Here is a 15,254-nt window from a genome sequence, read left to right on the forward strand (position 1 = left end):
TCTGCGTTCACCTGAAGCCAAAACGGCAGCCAGACGCGCAGCAGATGTGCGATATTCTTCGCGGCACTCACGCACATCATACCTGGCACATCAGAGCATAACTGCGGCCGGCTTCCCAGTAACTCTCCCAGAGCCGTATGTTTCTATGTATATGTTTCCTGCGCCTTACGACACGGCACGGATGCTGCTGGCAGCTAGCATACGAAGTTCTCCCGTAGCTCGATTGCGAAGCGCCATCCAGGAGTCTGGTAGCGTAGCCGCGTAGCTTTCGCTGCGTTGCACCTGATGTATGAAACGGAGTATAGCAGTGGCTACGCTGCATTTGCCCTCTGCGAATTTGAGAATACTACAGAGGCACTGTAACAACACAGCTGTTATATCTAGTTCAGTGTACCGGGGGTCGAGTCTGCGACGTCGAATAACAGGCCATGGCCGAGCAGACGAACGGTTAGCACCGCAGTAGCATTGTCGGGGCGGATCAAAACTAATGGTAATTATGTTCAGGCGCGCCGCGTCATCTACCAGAGTTGGCGCGTGCGCGCGCTCATCGAGGACACGTTCGACGCGACTTGGTCTTGGTTTTCTGCTTTGTCAACGTGGGGCTAGCTGAGGCGACATACCTCGAACGCTGCAGCAGCAGCACAACGATTTTGTGATCGATTCTATGCGGCCACGGAGGCGGATGGGGTGCGAGCGAGTTTGCGTAGCGGACGGCCCGTGGTGGTGGTGCATTGTTCTCTGTCCCGCGCACACTGCCGTCGGTAAAGATAATGGCCTTTTGTCCCGCATGGTCGTGGCTGGGGCAGCGCCGACCGGAGGACGCGCTGGCGTTGCGTCCATGTTCGTCGCTTTGAAGCCGGTTCATGCATCGATGCTTTTCGCCTAGGATCTTGTCTTCCCAGGCCGACTTGTTAGTAAATTGCACTCGTTTATGGCGTACATGACGGCTCTTATTCCAACTTTTGCTGTGTAGAGGAGGCGGCGCCAGACGCACGCGGTCGGTGATGAGCGCCCATAATGCATCTGTTTTCTTTATGCTTTAAGGTAAACCATATTTAATGTGGAAAAAAAGTTGCCCTCTTGTTCCACGAGGGGCAATTTATGTGAACGGCGGAATTTTTTATCCACTTTATGAATGCCCAATGAACTGGAACTTAATGGAAACCAATTAATTGGTGCCAACTGGCAATTGTTCCGTAAGCCAGTTAGACCAGTTACGATGTTCACCAGGATGTGCCTGGCATTGTTATGATGCCCACTGGGGATATTTAGCATTTTGCAATATGTTAATTCATGCAGAACCTTTGCCAAAACAACTGTGCAGCCAGGCATTCGTGGTGCTGTTCGTCTGCACAAAGTGTTAACATTGTGCGGCCTTGCTTGTTTTCCCAAAAAATATATGCTTTCACTTCATTGACAGCGGTGATTTTTTGTCGAAGACAGCTGAAGGTTTGAATTGGAACTTCGAGGGTTTTAATTTTCCCCTTAATGTTTTGTATTTCAGATGTCCGGCAAGATTTTTTTAGGTATGAGCGTGTACATCCCAAAGTTCTTAGTCACGGGCGAAGACGGCGGGATGTCTTGAGCCTAAAAAACACTGTAAGTGTTGGATTACAATTTTTTTTTTTTTCATGATTATATTAGTAATAACGGCTGCAGCTATTAGCTGGCCTCTTAGCAGTGGCTGTACTGTTCATTTCACATGCATGTGCTAATTGCACAAAATTCTATGTGCAGTTTAATCTAGGTTGTGCGTAGATGAAAAGGTAGTGAAGATATTAGAATAGAAATTGTGCACACATCAGGGACATTAAAATGATCCTGTGTCATCTTTGTAATGGACTTGCAGACCTTTGACAGAGCTTTGTACTAATGAAAGAAAGGCAACAGACCTACCTGTGAAGCGTGCGAAGTAATGATCACTGTAAACTACATCTCAATTACGTGCTCAAAACTCAAGAAACTTGAGAGTATTTTACTATATTTTCAATCAATCAATCATTCTTTATTTTGTCATTAAATACATTGCGTTGTCTATACAAGCAGGAGCACAGAATTTGTTCAAGAGTTGTGAAAGGGGGTTCATATCATTAATAATGTCATAAAGCAGTCGTGCAAAAAGAAGACAGAAAAAAAAAAACTATACATAGAAACATCAGACGTCATTTGGGCAGTAAAAGTAAAACATTTAAGATATTGACAAAATGTGCCGCTTTAGCTCCTTGATCCTCTGCACTGCTCTGCTGTGTAGAGGATCGTTGCATAGAAAGAGGTTGTTAGTAGTTATTTATGCTTCTAATGTGTGGTGGTAACACCTCACCATCGTAACACCTCAATTTTCGGAACCTGCAAATCATTATAATCAGGACAAGGCACTTTAGGCGGGGAAGGGATGTTAGAGAAGTACTTGTTAAATTCATTGGTGATCACTGTTTCTTCACTGATTATGCCATTGGCTACAGTACCTTGTTTTGTTCGGAATCCTTGTTGAGAGCCTGCCGAATGACTTTCAAATAGCAGCGCCCTTTTTCCAGCGTGTGTTGTTTTGTCGTCAAAGTACCTCTGCTTATACTAGGTTATCAGCATGGCAAGATATTTTTTGTTCATTTTGTAGTGCTGTTCCAGGCGCATGTTATATGGTTCATGTTCCAGTTTAAACATACCGTATTTTCCGGTTTACAAGACGCACCTTTGTATAAGAAGCACCCTTCATATTTCGAGGCTTTCAATACAAAAATTGGTATATAAGATGCGCCCTTGTATAAGATGTACCTCAATTTATTCAGGTTAGGGCAATAGGACTTTATGTGCTTACTCGGCCATTGCATGCTATGTGCCTGAAAGAAAATTTGTTACGTGCGCATGCGGATGATTGAAAAAAAAAAAAGATGCAGCACATATGCCCAAAAAAAACTTCCGCTCAGGGCTTTGTTATTACTCAAAGCCCTGAAGGCTTCATCTTGGTATGGGGTCGCCGATTTCTTGCGACAGCGCTCAGGCGTCCATTTTGCGCTCATAATCACTGCGCTGATCGTCACTGCGTGTGGGCGCTCTGCCCACATGGCAAAGCACATGCAGGAAAGAGAAAACACATATTCAATAGTTACCAAACAGTGTTGTAAATCGTAACTGGAAAAGAGAGTCTGCTCAATCTGCCTTGTCTTGGCAGGGTGGGAAGGGCGAGAAGCATGGAGGTAGCCACCTTTTTGGCATTCTGCCAGTGAGACGGCTGTAATCAGGATAAAGTTTGCCTATGAACACTGCTTAAAACGAAAAAAAAAAAAAAAAAGAAATGCACATAAGACACTCCGTTGTATAGGATGCACTACCGAAAAATGAAAAAAAAAAAAAATGCATCTAATACACCAGAAAATACGGTATTATTTTTGCACCTGATAGACTTTTAGAGACCATTAGTGATCCATGGCTTCCTCTCTTCTTAGTAACAGATTGTATTGCTGTTCTTGATACAATATGTGTTTGTACTATTTGTAGAAATTAATCATATCTGATGTCAACTGAATTGCCTTTGTAGACAACTTCCCATGTTTCTTGTGATAATGTCTAACATTAAAGGGCCCATGAAAAGCTGATTACGAATCTCATCAATAGTCACCACAAAGCAAATATTTTTAAGCTATCTTTATTAGCTCTGAAGATATGGCCAATCTAAAATGATGCTCCTTCTCTTCCCCCATCAACTTAGCTCACACCGGCTCGCAAGAAAAAAAGTACCTAAGTCGCGACTTGTAACTTGGGGACCTCCAATGAGCGAGCGCCCGTAGCAAGTCCATGCGAAATTCCATGGGAGGTTTGCGCTCTGTACGTGTGGGGAGGGGTCGCCTTGTAAAGCGTATAATTTGTAAATTATACGCTCCACGAAAAGCATGCAGATTTGATTCAAATACACATAAGGACCACCTCGATAGATTTCTTGCATCAGAATATTACTGCAAGCAGCATTTTGGGGCCCCCTTAATCAGTTGCTGGAGGCAGTGGTTGTTAGTATGTCGTATGCATAGCTGTACGAATCATAATTTAAGGTACCATTGTTGAGGTAATATGCATAGTCAATAATGTATCTAACTCGTGGATATTCTTTTTTATTCTGTGGGGATCAATAGATTATGCTTATTATATTGCGATTCCTTGAAGCGTCGTGTGCTTCCGATGACCTTCGAACAGCTTCAAGGTGAAGTTGGAACTTAAGCCACAGCCACTTTAGGTAGCTATGTTCTTACCAAAGGTCAATGTCAAAGTCAAGGTCAAAGGTCTATTGACGTGGGACGTAGCTTAATGCATAAGCAGTGGCGAGACACGATCGCTGACGTCAGTCTCAAGTATATATAGAGGCTCGCTGCACGCTTCGGCTGCAGCTATCACCTCACACTAGGTTTAACCGAAGCTAAACCACAGCCAATTTTTTTGTGTGGCAACACTTTGGAAGATTTTCGATTAGATTGAATTGCAATAAATAATTTCTCACTCCACTCACAAGCAACTGTATCAGAATGAATTTTATACGGCAGACAGTTATTAATGTAAATACCTACACCACCATGCTGACCAGCCAACGATGTTATTGATGATTGCCTGTTTTGTATTTCCAGCTGATAGCCAAGAACTTTTAGGTTAGGTTATTATTTTTAAGCCAGGTCTCTGATAATGCAGGGATGTCAAATTCATGTTTCAGTTCTGAACAAAGATGAGGAAATTAAAATGGCACTGTGGACTTCGAATGTTGAGATGTATCAGCGATAAGTGGAATGATGACCGATTTGGAATTCAAAATCGTCTGGGTGGATTAAAGATAGCGTCATGTTGTTAGTGCTCTTTCAGTGAACCGGCCATTCAAATTCAAAGTGATCAGAGATCGGACAGCAACAAGGTTTTTTGAACAGTTCTGCCCATCATTTTCCTAATTTTGATAACACACTGGTCTGTCCAAATAAATTTCCAGTTATATTCCTTTTTTAGATTCAGGGGATCACGAAAAAAGTGACTTCTGTGCAGGACTAATGTGGTCAAATAAAACTTTCTGGGAGTCATTGGGAAACCCGAGGTCTTTGGTTGTTAGTCGTACTTTCTTTTGGAACGCATTTTTCTTTTCTCGCGAGGTGAAACGAATGACAGTGTTGTTAGATTTGGGATTGCTTGGTATAGGTACTCTGTATGCAATATCAATGTCAGAGGCTTTAACTGGACATTCTATTTTCTGGCCTATGTCAGTCAATAACACCGTTGTCTTCCTCGGAACTGTTAAGGGTGGCAAGGATTTCCAAGTTGTTTAGACAAGAATATTGTCCAAGTTTCTGAGTTTGTTGTGTTGCTTCCATGGGGTTTCATCAGGTTGCTGACAGCAGTCTTTTTATCAATTTGCTGACAGCTGTCTTCAAAGCAGAGTTTTCGGCAACAACTTTTTCATGGTTATTCTTAGGTCATATTGGTTACCAAGGAAATCTAGTGTTGCTTTGACATTGTTCAGTTCAGTTTTCTAATTCATAGCTTTTTGTTCGCTTAGCTGCAGTTCAGCTCATTCGCATATAAGTTTTTCAAACCGTGCTGTGAATGTCTGTTTAAGTATTTTTTATTCTTTCTCAAGTTCTGCATTGGTCGGCATTGTAGGTGGCATTGTAGGACAAGGAATTCAATTGAATAATTAAATTGCATTCTTTGCCATCTTATTTTTAGGGGAACATGCAGATGGGGCGGTGTCATGTGTCATTATTGGAACCTGTGAGGTATTTGTATAAATAAATAAATAAATAAATAAATAAATAAATAAATAAATAAATAAATAAATAAATAAATAAATAAATTATATCTTTAATAAAGGAATTACAGTTTAAAATTTTATTGTTGCAAACATATCTTTAACCTTGTGTTTTGCACATGGCAGTCTTATTTTCTTATGTTCCATAAAACCCAACACAACAGTGACAATTATTTGTCTGAATGTGTAATTACTATCTTTCCAGACTCATCAAGATGTTCTTCAGGTTTCATTCAAGGCATTTGGTCAGCCTTACACACTAGACCTGCGAATGAAAAAAGATTTGTTGCCATTAAATTATTTTGAAAAGCACCATGAAAACAGTAGTCACATCATAGATCATCCCATGAAGAGGGTAAGTGGCTTCATTGTAGCGCTTACAAATAAGTTTTTTGTTAATATTTTTGCTTATGTTGTTATGCTGTTGTCCTTTCTCCACGTAGACCAACAAGCACTGCTATTATCACGGCACAGTTCAAGGACAGAAAAACTCGTGGGTTGCTGTTAGCACATGTAATGGACTAAGGTGAGCGAGATTCATTTCTTACCACAGGGTCACAGTTAGTATGTTTGCCATTTCTAATTGTTTACTGTTGGCGTTTAGTCTCAAGTTACTGCACAGGTATAGTAAATCTTTTAGACATTGATAAGTGGAGATAAGGACAATTCACTGCAACTTGTAAGGCACTTTCTCCTTGTAAATTATTATTATGGCAACTTCAGAGGCTGTAGTTTTATTTCTGTAGCATAATTCATTGTGCAGGTTGATATTGTCATGTCTTATTGCAGCTGCATGGACCAAGTGTTGGAAGATTCATTGCGCTCTATAAATTTTCTGGCATGATTTTTCCCACACCTAAGTTCATTTGATTTCTTGTTATTTGCTGTTACTTTTCTATTTTTTTATCTTATGGAGAGAGAAGCTAGCAGTGTGAACTACCAGACCTTGCGACTTTCCTCAATCTGCATTGCTGTGCAGCATCACTGTCTGTGCATGAGTTTCACTTGGAAAGCTTGCACATTGCAAAACATCGACAAATTTAGGTTATCTAGAAATATGGAAGCTTTGTTTGTGTTGATAATAAGTTATTCAAATCAGTGCGTTTAGAACTCGGCAGCTTTACATAAAGTTACCAAGTCTGAAAATTTGGATAACTTATCTGTGCAGTGCGTGTAACATTGCCTTCTGCATTAGTTGCCTTGCTTGCTCTTTTATGATTGAGAGGGTGTAGATGTTTTAGTATTCCTGAAATAAGGAAGTCAGTGACTGTCTCCAGTGCTGAACCTGGAAATTTTATGCGAAGTGTATGCAGCTCGTTTACTCAAAAAGCTGCCGCCATACCTCAGTGTCGTCTCGGGTGTTTTTGGTAGTTGTTGGAAGTGTGCGGAACGTGGCAGGAAAAATATAGGCCTCTAGTCAATCGATAAATGCTAGGTAATAGATGGGGAGTGTGGTGGGCTATTGGTGGTTAGTACTAAAGCCGTGATTGATTAAATATCGATAATTTAAAATGATAAAAGTTGAATCAATAAATAGAAAACAATGGAAAATTAGAAAGAATAAAAGTGAAAGAGAAAAGAATAAAAAAATTAAAAAGCAAATACGGAGTCATTTCATCATAGTCTGTCGTAGGTAAAAAAATTCGTAGTCCATCTTAACTAAACATTTGTCGCACTAAATGTGCTGAGCCATTGCATTATAGTCCACTGTAGCAAAAAAGAAGATGAAGCAAATGAATGCACACTACTGGGTCTATTCTTAATGCGAAGCTTAAGTACCCTCCTAATTTTTTTAGTTGGGCTTCTTACATTGAATAAGTCTCAAATGTCATGCGGCCATGGTGTCTTATTTTTATTGTCCATTAAAGTGCAGTGCATTATATTAGCTAGCTTTGTAAGTTGTTCTAGCTGTGCAGTGCTCACTTTTATGCTGAAACGTGAGCAGTAGTGCAACATTCGCTTTTTTGTTTCCCCCTTTTCCCTACAGTGGAGTTGTGTTCGATGGGACTGAGATTCATTATATTCACCCTGACCCTCCCGAGCATTTGTTCTTTAAAGCATCTGATATGAAAGAGAAGACCTGGAGATGTGGTATGTATTGCTACCATACTAGCTTCAAATTTTTCTCAAGCCCTTACAATAAGGCTTTAAAATTTAGAGAAATGCGTCATAAGACATACAAGCTTTTCTGCACAAAAAACTGTGCACTCAAAAACATCATTTCTAGCTCTCTATTAAACTCTTGGTTGACTTTTTATCTGGCCAGGATTCAATGACTCATGGAACCTATGGGGTGATGCCCACAAGCGGGTAAGGCTCTATTTTTTTTTTTAGCTCTTTTTCACTTTTTCAGTGTCTTTTGCCTTGGTTGAGTTGCTCGCTAAAATGTTTGTTTCTTTTTTGTCTTACTTAGACAAAGAGGTCTGTTGTGATTCAACCACCTTACAAAAGTAATGCAAGATCTCGTTACGTAGAGCTTTTAATTGTCAACGATAACAAAGAGGCAAGTTGTCTTTTCATTTTATTGTGCTGGGCCACACTTTTTTTTACACTGCAGTAGTTTGTATATTTATTTTTGGCATATTATTACAGTTCATAAAGATGAAGCGAAATAAAGAAGCAGTTTTTGAGAGAAGCAAGGAAATAGCGAACATAGTCAATGCGGTGAGTTTGCATGCTTCATTTTCCAGTGCATGTCACTAGGCTAGACTTCTGTGTAGCTTAAGGCAGGGCAGTCTCTTTGCCATGATGGAGAAAGCAATGGATGAAGGCAGTGCATGTGTAGACTGCTATATGACGAAGTGAACTTTTTTTTCTTAGCAGCATCTCCCTTCATTAGCGTTACTCACCAGTTCTTTTGGCATCTGGTTTTATGTGGCTTAACTTCTTGCTTTCATTGCAGCTATATGCCCCATTGAATATATTTATTGCACTGGTTGGAGTTATTGTTTGGACAGAGCATGATGAGATAGTCATGTCATCTGATGGGGATGCTACATTAACCAAGTTTTTACAATATCGGCGAGAACGGCTTGCTCGAGAGCACCCAAATGACAATGCTCAACTAATAACGTGAGTAATATGTCAGACTGCATTTGATATTTGCAGTTTCTTGTGTGCATTGGTATCTTGCTACCCATACAACCAACTAATGGCGTTTTTTTTTTTTAACTGTTCAAATGATATTCAATGTTAAATTTTCATGAGTACATTACCTAAGCATTCAAATGGCAACTCTAGGGTCTTTTTGAGTATTTAAGGTTAATGCTTACATTATATATTTCCTAAAGCCCCTTTCTTTTTTATAATCAGCCACTTTTAAGGTACTGCTTAAACAAATTTTAGCTATACACACAAAAATGAAATGATCTGAAATGGGCTGCACAGCAGAAGGTTTGGCTTTGCGTGACATAGCATTGCATTTGAATATCATCAGCAGAATCCTTGCACATAGTTAAATTGCTTCTAGTGACTCCAAGTAATGACTTTATTCATAAAACATCCAAAATTTCTTAAACGATCATGTTTCCTTCTCATTTTAGAATGCAGCTCTTATGTGCCCATTCGGCGCGTGGAGCCATGTCGCAGCTGGTGCTCTTGCCATTGTAACAGAGCGAAAAAGCCACGAGAGAGTCACAAGCCAGAGATAATTTCTCAGAAGAAGAGCTACAAGCTCTGTGCTACAGTGAACATAGGTGGTATGCACTGGTGCGAAGCCACACCGCGGCGCTGAGGTGCTAAGATGCCGTCTGCCATTTTTGCAGTGCACGTAGCAGACAACCTAGTGCATTGCTGGTGCGGGTCTCGTAGTCTGAACACTTTGTTAGCGACTCATGTTGTAGACTGCTGGCCATGGCCCCGCAGTGGCGTTTGGACAGCAAAATGTTTGGACCAATGCGCGTTGCAGCCAGTTGAAAAACAACGGTTCATGATGCCATTATGCACAGTTTACGGCTGCACGAACCGGTCGCAAAATGAATCAACGCAATGATGAAATTTTGCCGCATGTGGGGCTCTTCTCGATAACAACAATTACGAGACACTTCGACTAAAGTGGTGAAAGGCGAAAGCCTTGAGTGCCACATTCTGCTACGCATTTGTTGCGAATGTGGCGGTGAATGATGCTTCGAGTAAAGAGGGTGACCACTGTTTCACATTCCTCCAGTTCTTTACGGCGTGGTACATGTGTCCGCGGAGAATTGTGACAGATACTGCGCCTTTTGGCATGCCTGTGGGTGGCATGCTCTCACCGCTCCAATTGTGAGAGCATGCCACCCACAACTCAGCCATGCAGGTACAGTGGGCGTGGACAACTTCGCCCTCAGCTTCTATAAGGAGCCATGGTAGCAGCGGTTTTTTATGGTATGACTGCGAATGGCACATGCCCAAAAACGCACAGAGCAGGAAATGGCTAATTTTACTGCATGCTCATTACTGGCTCGCAATAGTGGTATAAAAACACATACCTGTCCGATCGCAGTGACGTTACCATCACGCAGCCTTTGGCTGTTGAACCAGACCACTCATAAGGTAATTATGCAACTGCAACGATTTTTTGCATTTTAACTGCTCTCTAGTCAAAAAGCTTGTGCTGTGCACTAAATAGTAGTATATGTCTGCTGTATCCACACCGTCGGTCAACTCTGTTGGCCTATGTAAAAGGGTCGTCGCCGCCGCATTTCCTGACTTTTGCCACGTATCGATCGCGTTCAACGCTGAACAGACCTTTCGCATAGTCGCTCAGTTTCATCACTTCCGCTGGTCAGAGGCACAGTGCAGTTGACAAGGCAGCACACGTTTCGTTGCCACACCAAAACTAAATCATAATCCACATATAAAGCACTGCGGCCACGAGCCATGATACCTGCACCAGCATAATGCACTAGATTGTCAGCTGCATGCAGAACACCATCATGAACCGTTGTTTTTCAACTAGCTGCAATGTGCAGTAGTTCAAACGTTTTGCCGTCTAAGCGCCACCGCGGGACCATGGTCGGCAATCCACACCACGAACGCAAACAAAGCGCTGCAACCACGAGACCCGCACCTGCACGAGACACGACACGACACTTGCACCAGCAGTGCACTAGGTCGTCTGCCGCATGCACCGCAAAAATGGCGGGCAGCGTCGTAGCACCGCAATGCCGCGGCACAGCTGTGCGCCAGTGCATACCACCTATACTGTGAAGCGGACGGGAGTAATTTTTTTCTGCAAAAATGAGAAAGGATGCAGTGACGCTGCTGTCGGCCATTCTTGAACGTGTTTACACGCATTGCTATGGAGTTTCTGAGGTCGCCTGCAAGCAGAATTGTTAACTCGTATTGCGCCGCGTGCCTGCGCAGCAAGTACCCCGAGAGCGTTTTGACAGCAAAACAGCAACTGCGCAAGTGCCATTGCAATCCGTAGGTGTTCTGGTGGCGCTGCCATTGCAATCTGTTGAAATTGGCCCGAAGTGGGCGTCATTTTTAGGGATGCAAAGGCTCCTGTCCGCTACACAATATATTCTGGTTCATTGTGTCTTTGCCGCTCACTCATTGCTCTTCTTTCTCTTCTTCTGGGAAATTCTTTTTAGCTCGTGAAAAAAATAGTGTGCTTTATAACTGCACATGCATACATACATGCATACATGCATACATACATACATACATACATACATACATACATACATACATACATACATACATACATACATACATACATACATACATACAAACAAACAAACAAACCATAACATACAAGCGTCTTTCAAATTCTTGGCCTCAGGATGTCGTAAAAATGCTGTGATGAAGTTTTGCATTAGGGTGTATCGTAATCATCGTTAGAATTTTTGTGAACTAGATGCCCACAAGTAAGTTATGCTTGTGATACAGTAAACATGAGGATTCTTGTAGGACTGTTTCCATTCATTTCATGATATGGAAAATTTCAAAATGGGTTCGAATAGGCCCGAAATTCCCTGATGATAGCGCATAGTTTAACGTAAATGGTCTGGCTAGAACATGCAGTAAAAGTTTCATTGAGATCCGTAAGCCCTGGAGTTGGCCTTTAATAACTTTTTTAACATTCAGTGAAGCTCATTATAGTGGTGGTACAAAAAAAGCCTTTCATTGCACTTTGAATGTTGTTTTCAGACCTTTATTTTCCCACTTCACCTTACTTGTAGCGGTTTTTACCACTTAGGCTGATGCGTGTCTTGGTGTACAGTTGAACCTTGTTCTCTTGAAGCAGCAAAGCAAATTTAGATAGGTGGCTTGGTACAAGAAAATCTGTAGGCAGCTATGTGCAAGAGACACTTGAATGGGAGTAGCACAGTATATTAAACAAGCTAATGCAAAGGTAATACTTTGCAGAAAATGTTGCCTTGGCCGTCCTTTGCAAAGATTGAATGTGGAGTGGCTTCTTGTATATTACTGTAAGCTATCTACAAGCAGCCACTTTTTTCATGACAGAATGAACTCTCGGGCTTGATGTTTGGTTCAGATGCTCAAATAGTTCCCATATATTAAAACTGCACACAGTCAGAAAATGCTTCTAACTGGTGTAGTGTTGTGCTTCACATATTTACTGATTGTTGCCCTTGAATGAATGCAGAAAAGGCACCTACAAAGTTACTAATCATAATTCTAGTTATGACTGGGTAGAACAAATTTTTTTTTATGAGCATTGCAGTGTTTTTCTGCTTATTCTGTCATATTTATCCAATATACATAATTCTAAAAGGATGCTTGAAAGGAAGTACCTTACATCAGTCTGTCTGTGGTCTCTGAATTGCTCATTTACTCATATTAATCCTTTGTTATCTTTTTTTTCTTTAGAGACATCGTGCTAGACAGCAGTGTTGTTGGAAAGGCACTCAAGGGGCCCATCTGCACATACGAATACTCTGGCGGTGTTAACAAGGTAAGCATTTATTTGAGCCAGCCTCAAAATAATGTAGGGTTACAGAACGACAAAGCACTATGCACGTCTTGAATCCTTCATGTTTGGGTGGCATTTTGACAGTGACAAAATAGCCAAGTTAGTTACTGGTGAAAAAAAAAGAAAACTGAACAGTGGCAGCCCTGAGAATTTTTCACTACAAAAATGAACAAATGATTGTTCCTGTGTTGTTTCAACATACTTGTAGTCTTAATTATATGCCTTAAGTTTAATTTGCCTTTGGTGCCTAGAAGAACAATGTGCTGGCTTGCAGTAACACGTATATGCCAAAGTGAAGTTCTTTATAATAGCAGAAAGTTTATCATGCTACAGTAAGAAGTGGCATACCAATTTCTGGTCATTGTCATGCATTGTCACCATTTAATAAAGAATAGCAGGCTTTCTTTTGAGACCATGGAAAAAAACAAGCAACTCTGAAGTTGTTTTGAGAAATGTTTTTAATAAATGAAATATTTACATGATTTTGCTAAACATATGTGCCAGAATGCATTCTAAATATTTTTTAAAATTTATGCATAATATAAAGGAAAAATGTGTAAACTTGCTGAAAAAAAAAAAGGCAAAAAGTTAAAAACTTCATAAATTTTGAAATAAAAATTATGATAAAATAATTCAGATTATACAAAGTGTGCTACATTGCCTGTTTTCTTGGGTGGGAAATTGTGCCACGCCTATCTTTTTTTTTTCTTGCGTGTGTGTTCGGAACCAGTGTCCATCTAGTTCCCATTGCGATTGTTGTGTCTGAGATACCCGTTTCCTTAACTTTAGCAGTAAGGTGCAGGGAAAGAACTAATATGATATGTGGTGAAGCCCATCTTGAAGGCATGTCATCTTCATAATTACATTGCTAAGTTGCTAAAGACATTCATTTTTCAGCTCTGTCTTCTGCTCACAGTACAGCTTAGCTTTTGCATTTTTTACCTTTTCGTGGTTTATCCTTTGCACATTTTGCAAAGGGTGATGGATTTCGATCTGGTTTGCCATCGAGATTTGCTCAAGGAGCTCTTCGTTGATAGCTAGGCTGTCAAACATGGCTCAGTGTGGTTGCAAGAGTCCTTTTACCTTTTTTTCTTTTTTTTTCTTGGTGTTCTGGAGAAGCCATCACACGTGCTGAAGCTTCCCTTCCTGCTGAAACCCTATCATTTGTTGAAGCCGTAGTGAATAGAGATAAAGCCAAAATTGAAAGTATGCTTGCCTTTAGCTGCAGTTGCAGCTTGATTGTCGCCTAAGTAACTATTGAAGCTGAGGTCGGAGCTCGTGAATGACCGCAATAGCAAAGAGTCTGAAGACTCTTTGCTATTGCGGTCATTACATAAAAATCCACAGTAGAAGCAGCGGAATCACGTGACTTGCGCTGAATTCCTAATGTGACCTGATGTGAGCTTGACTCCATTTTTATTAGACACCTTTAGCGTAGTATGTACTGGATCACCGTTAGCGTTACCGGAGTGCTGGGAGTTCGCCCGCTGCTAGTGTGCACAGGCTGATTGGTCCTGACGCATGGCAGCTCGCCTCGAGAGCACCAGATGGTGCCAAGTGCCCGCCTACTAAGTGCATGCCTGCTGCATCGGGACCAATCACTGTGCAAGCACTGCTGGTAGGCACACTCATGGTGCTCTGGTAATGCTAAGAGTAATACAGTAACAGCAAAAGGTGTATATTGACATTTGAGACCACTGCGCTTCAAATAATTCTTTCTACTATGTAGCTGCTGAAAAGGGAGTGAGCTTGATGAAAACCAAAACTACCATTGTCAAACTATGTCCTAGAAGGAGCTACATGCATGCTGTGCACAGAAATTTGGGTGCACCAGTAAAACCATTGATCAAATGCTTGGCACTGGAATGGTCCTGAAAGAGTTCATTTTCATACCTTATGCAAAGCATCAGTGTCACTTAATGATGAGAGATTAAGCATAGCATCTTCATTGTACACTTGCCAAATCATTTGCAGCGTTTTCGTTTTGATAGCTAATTTTCCTGGATTCTGCCAGAGAAAAAAAAAATGTTTGTCAATTGGAGCTCTACCTTTAATATGGTTAATATGGTGCAGTTTGTCCTGGCTGGTTTGCTCAGAAACAGCCCTTCTTGTGCCAGTCTGTTGTGTGTGGACCATTTATTCTGCCCATCTAGTAGATGTGAACATTATTTATGCATCATAAACATCACTTTCATCAATCGTCGAAACTATTTTACTGGGGTAGTAGACATTATGGCAGCTCACATGTTATACGTTTACTTAGATGGTAAGCATAGCAGGTAGCAGGCTGAGGCAGTGATTGGACAACTGAATTAAGCTGAGTTGCATGACATTTGTGCATTTGGCAATCTACTATACTTCTATTGCGCCAGCTTCAGACTGGCAGTGCTCATTCTTGTGCTAGTGAATGAAATGAAAGAGGAACATCCTCAGTAATCTTGAGAAAAACTGTCATTTTACCTTGAAGATATTTTAGAGCGCAACCTCTGTACACAGCAAAATTTGTATTTTCTTTCTTCTGTGTCCGTTGTAAGGGCTTAAAGTTAATTTAGGTTATGGATG

At 41.1% G+C, this 15,254-nt stretch overlaps 1 protein-coding gene across 3 annotated transcripts in view; it reads left to right on the forward strand.

Moving 5' to 3' along the window:
• Nucleotides 1–15,254, forward strand: part of Meltrin (disintegrin and metalloproteinase domain-containing protein meltrin) — a 112,162-nt gene that overhangs the window by 62,680 nt on the left and 34,228 nt on the right. For all 3 annotated transcript variants that reach the window (XM_084591376.1, XM_084591378.1, XM_084591377.1), the window contains exons 2-10: nucleotides 1,505–1,599; nucleotides 5,979–6,128; nucleotides 6,217–6,299; nucleotides 7,761–7,864; nucleotides 8,040–8,083; nucleotides 8,187–8,276; nucleotides 8,366–8,437; nucleotides 8,676–8,845; nucleotides 12,590–12,674. In XM_084591376.1, coding sequence (XP_084447502.1) covers nucleotides 1,505–1,599; nucleotides 5,979–6,128; nucleotides 6,217–6,299; nucleotides 7,761–7,864; nucleotides 8,040–8,083; nucleotides 8,187–8,276; nucleotides 8,366–8,437; nucleotides 8,676–8,845; nucleotides 12,590–12,674 — 893 coding nt within the window. The remainder of the gene's footprint in view (nucleotides 1–1,504; nucleotides 1,600–5,978; nucleotides 6,129–6,216; nucleotides 6,300–7,760; nucleotides 7,865–8,039; nucleotides 8,084–8,186; nucleotides 8,277–8,365; nucleotides 8,438–8,675; nucleotides 8,846–12,589; nucleotides 12,675–15,254) is intronic.

Source organism: Amblyomma maculatum, chromosome 1 (genome assembly GCF_055883805.1).
Source record: "Amblyomma maculatum isolate TAMU_Amacu chromosome 1, ASM5588380v1, whole genome shotgun sequence".
Classification (NCBI taxonomy): Eukaryota; Metazoa; Arthropoda; class Arachnida; order Ixodida; family Ixodidae; genus Amblyomma; species Amblyomma maculatum.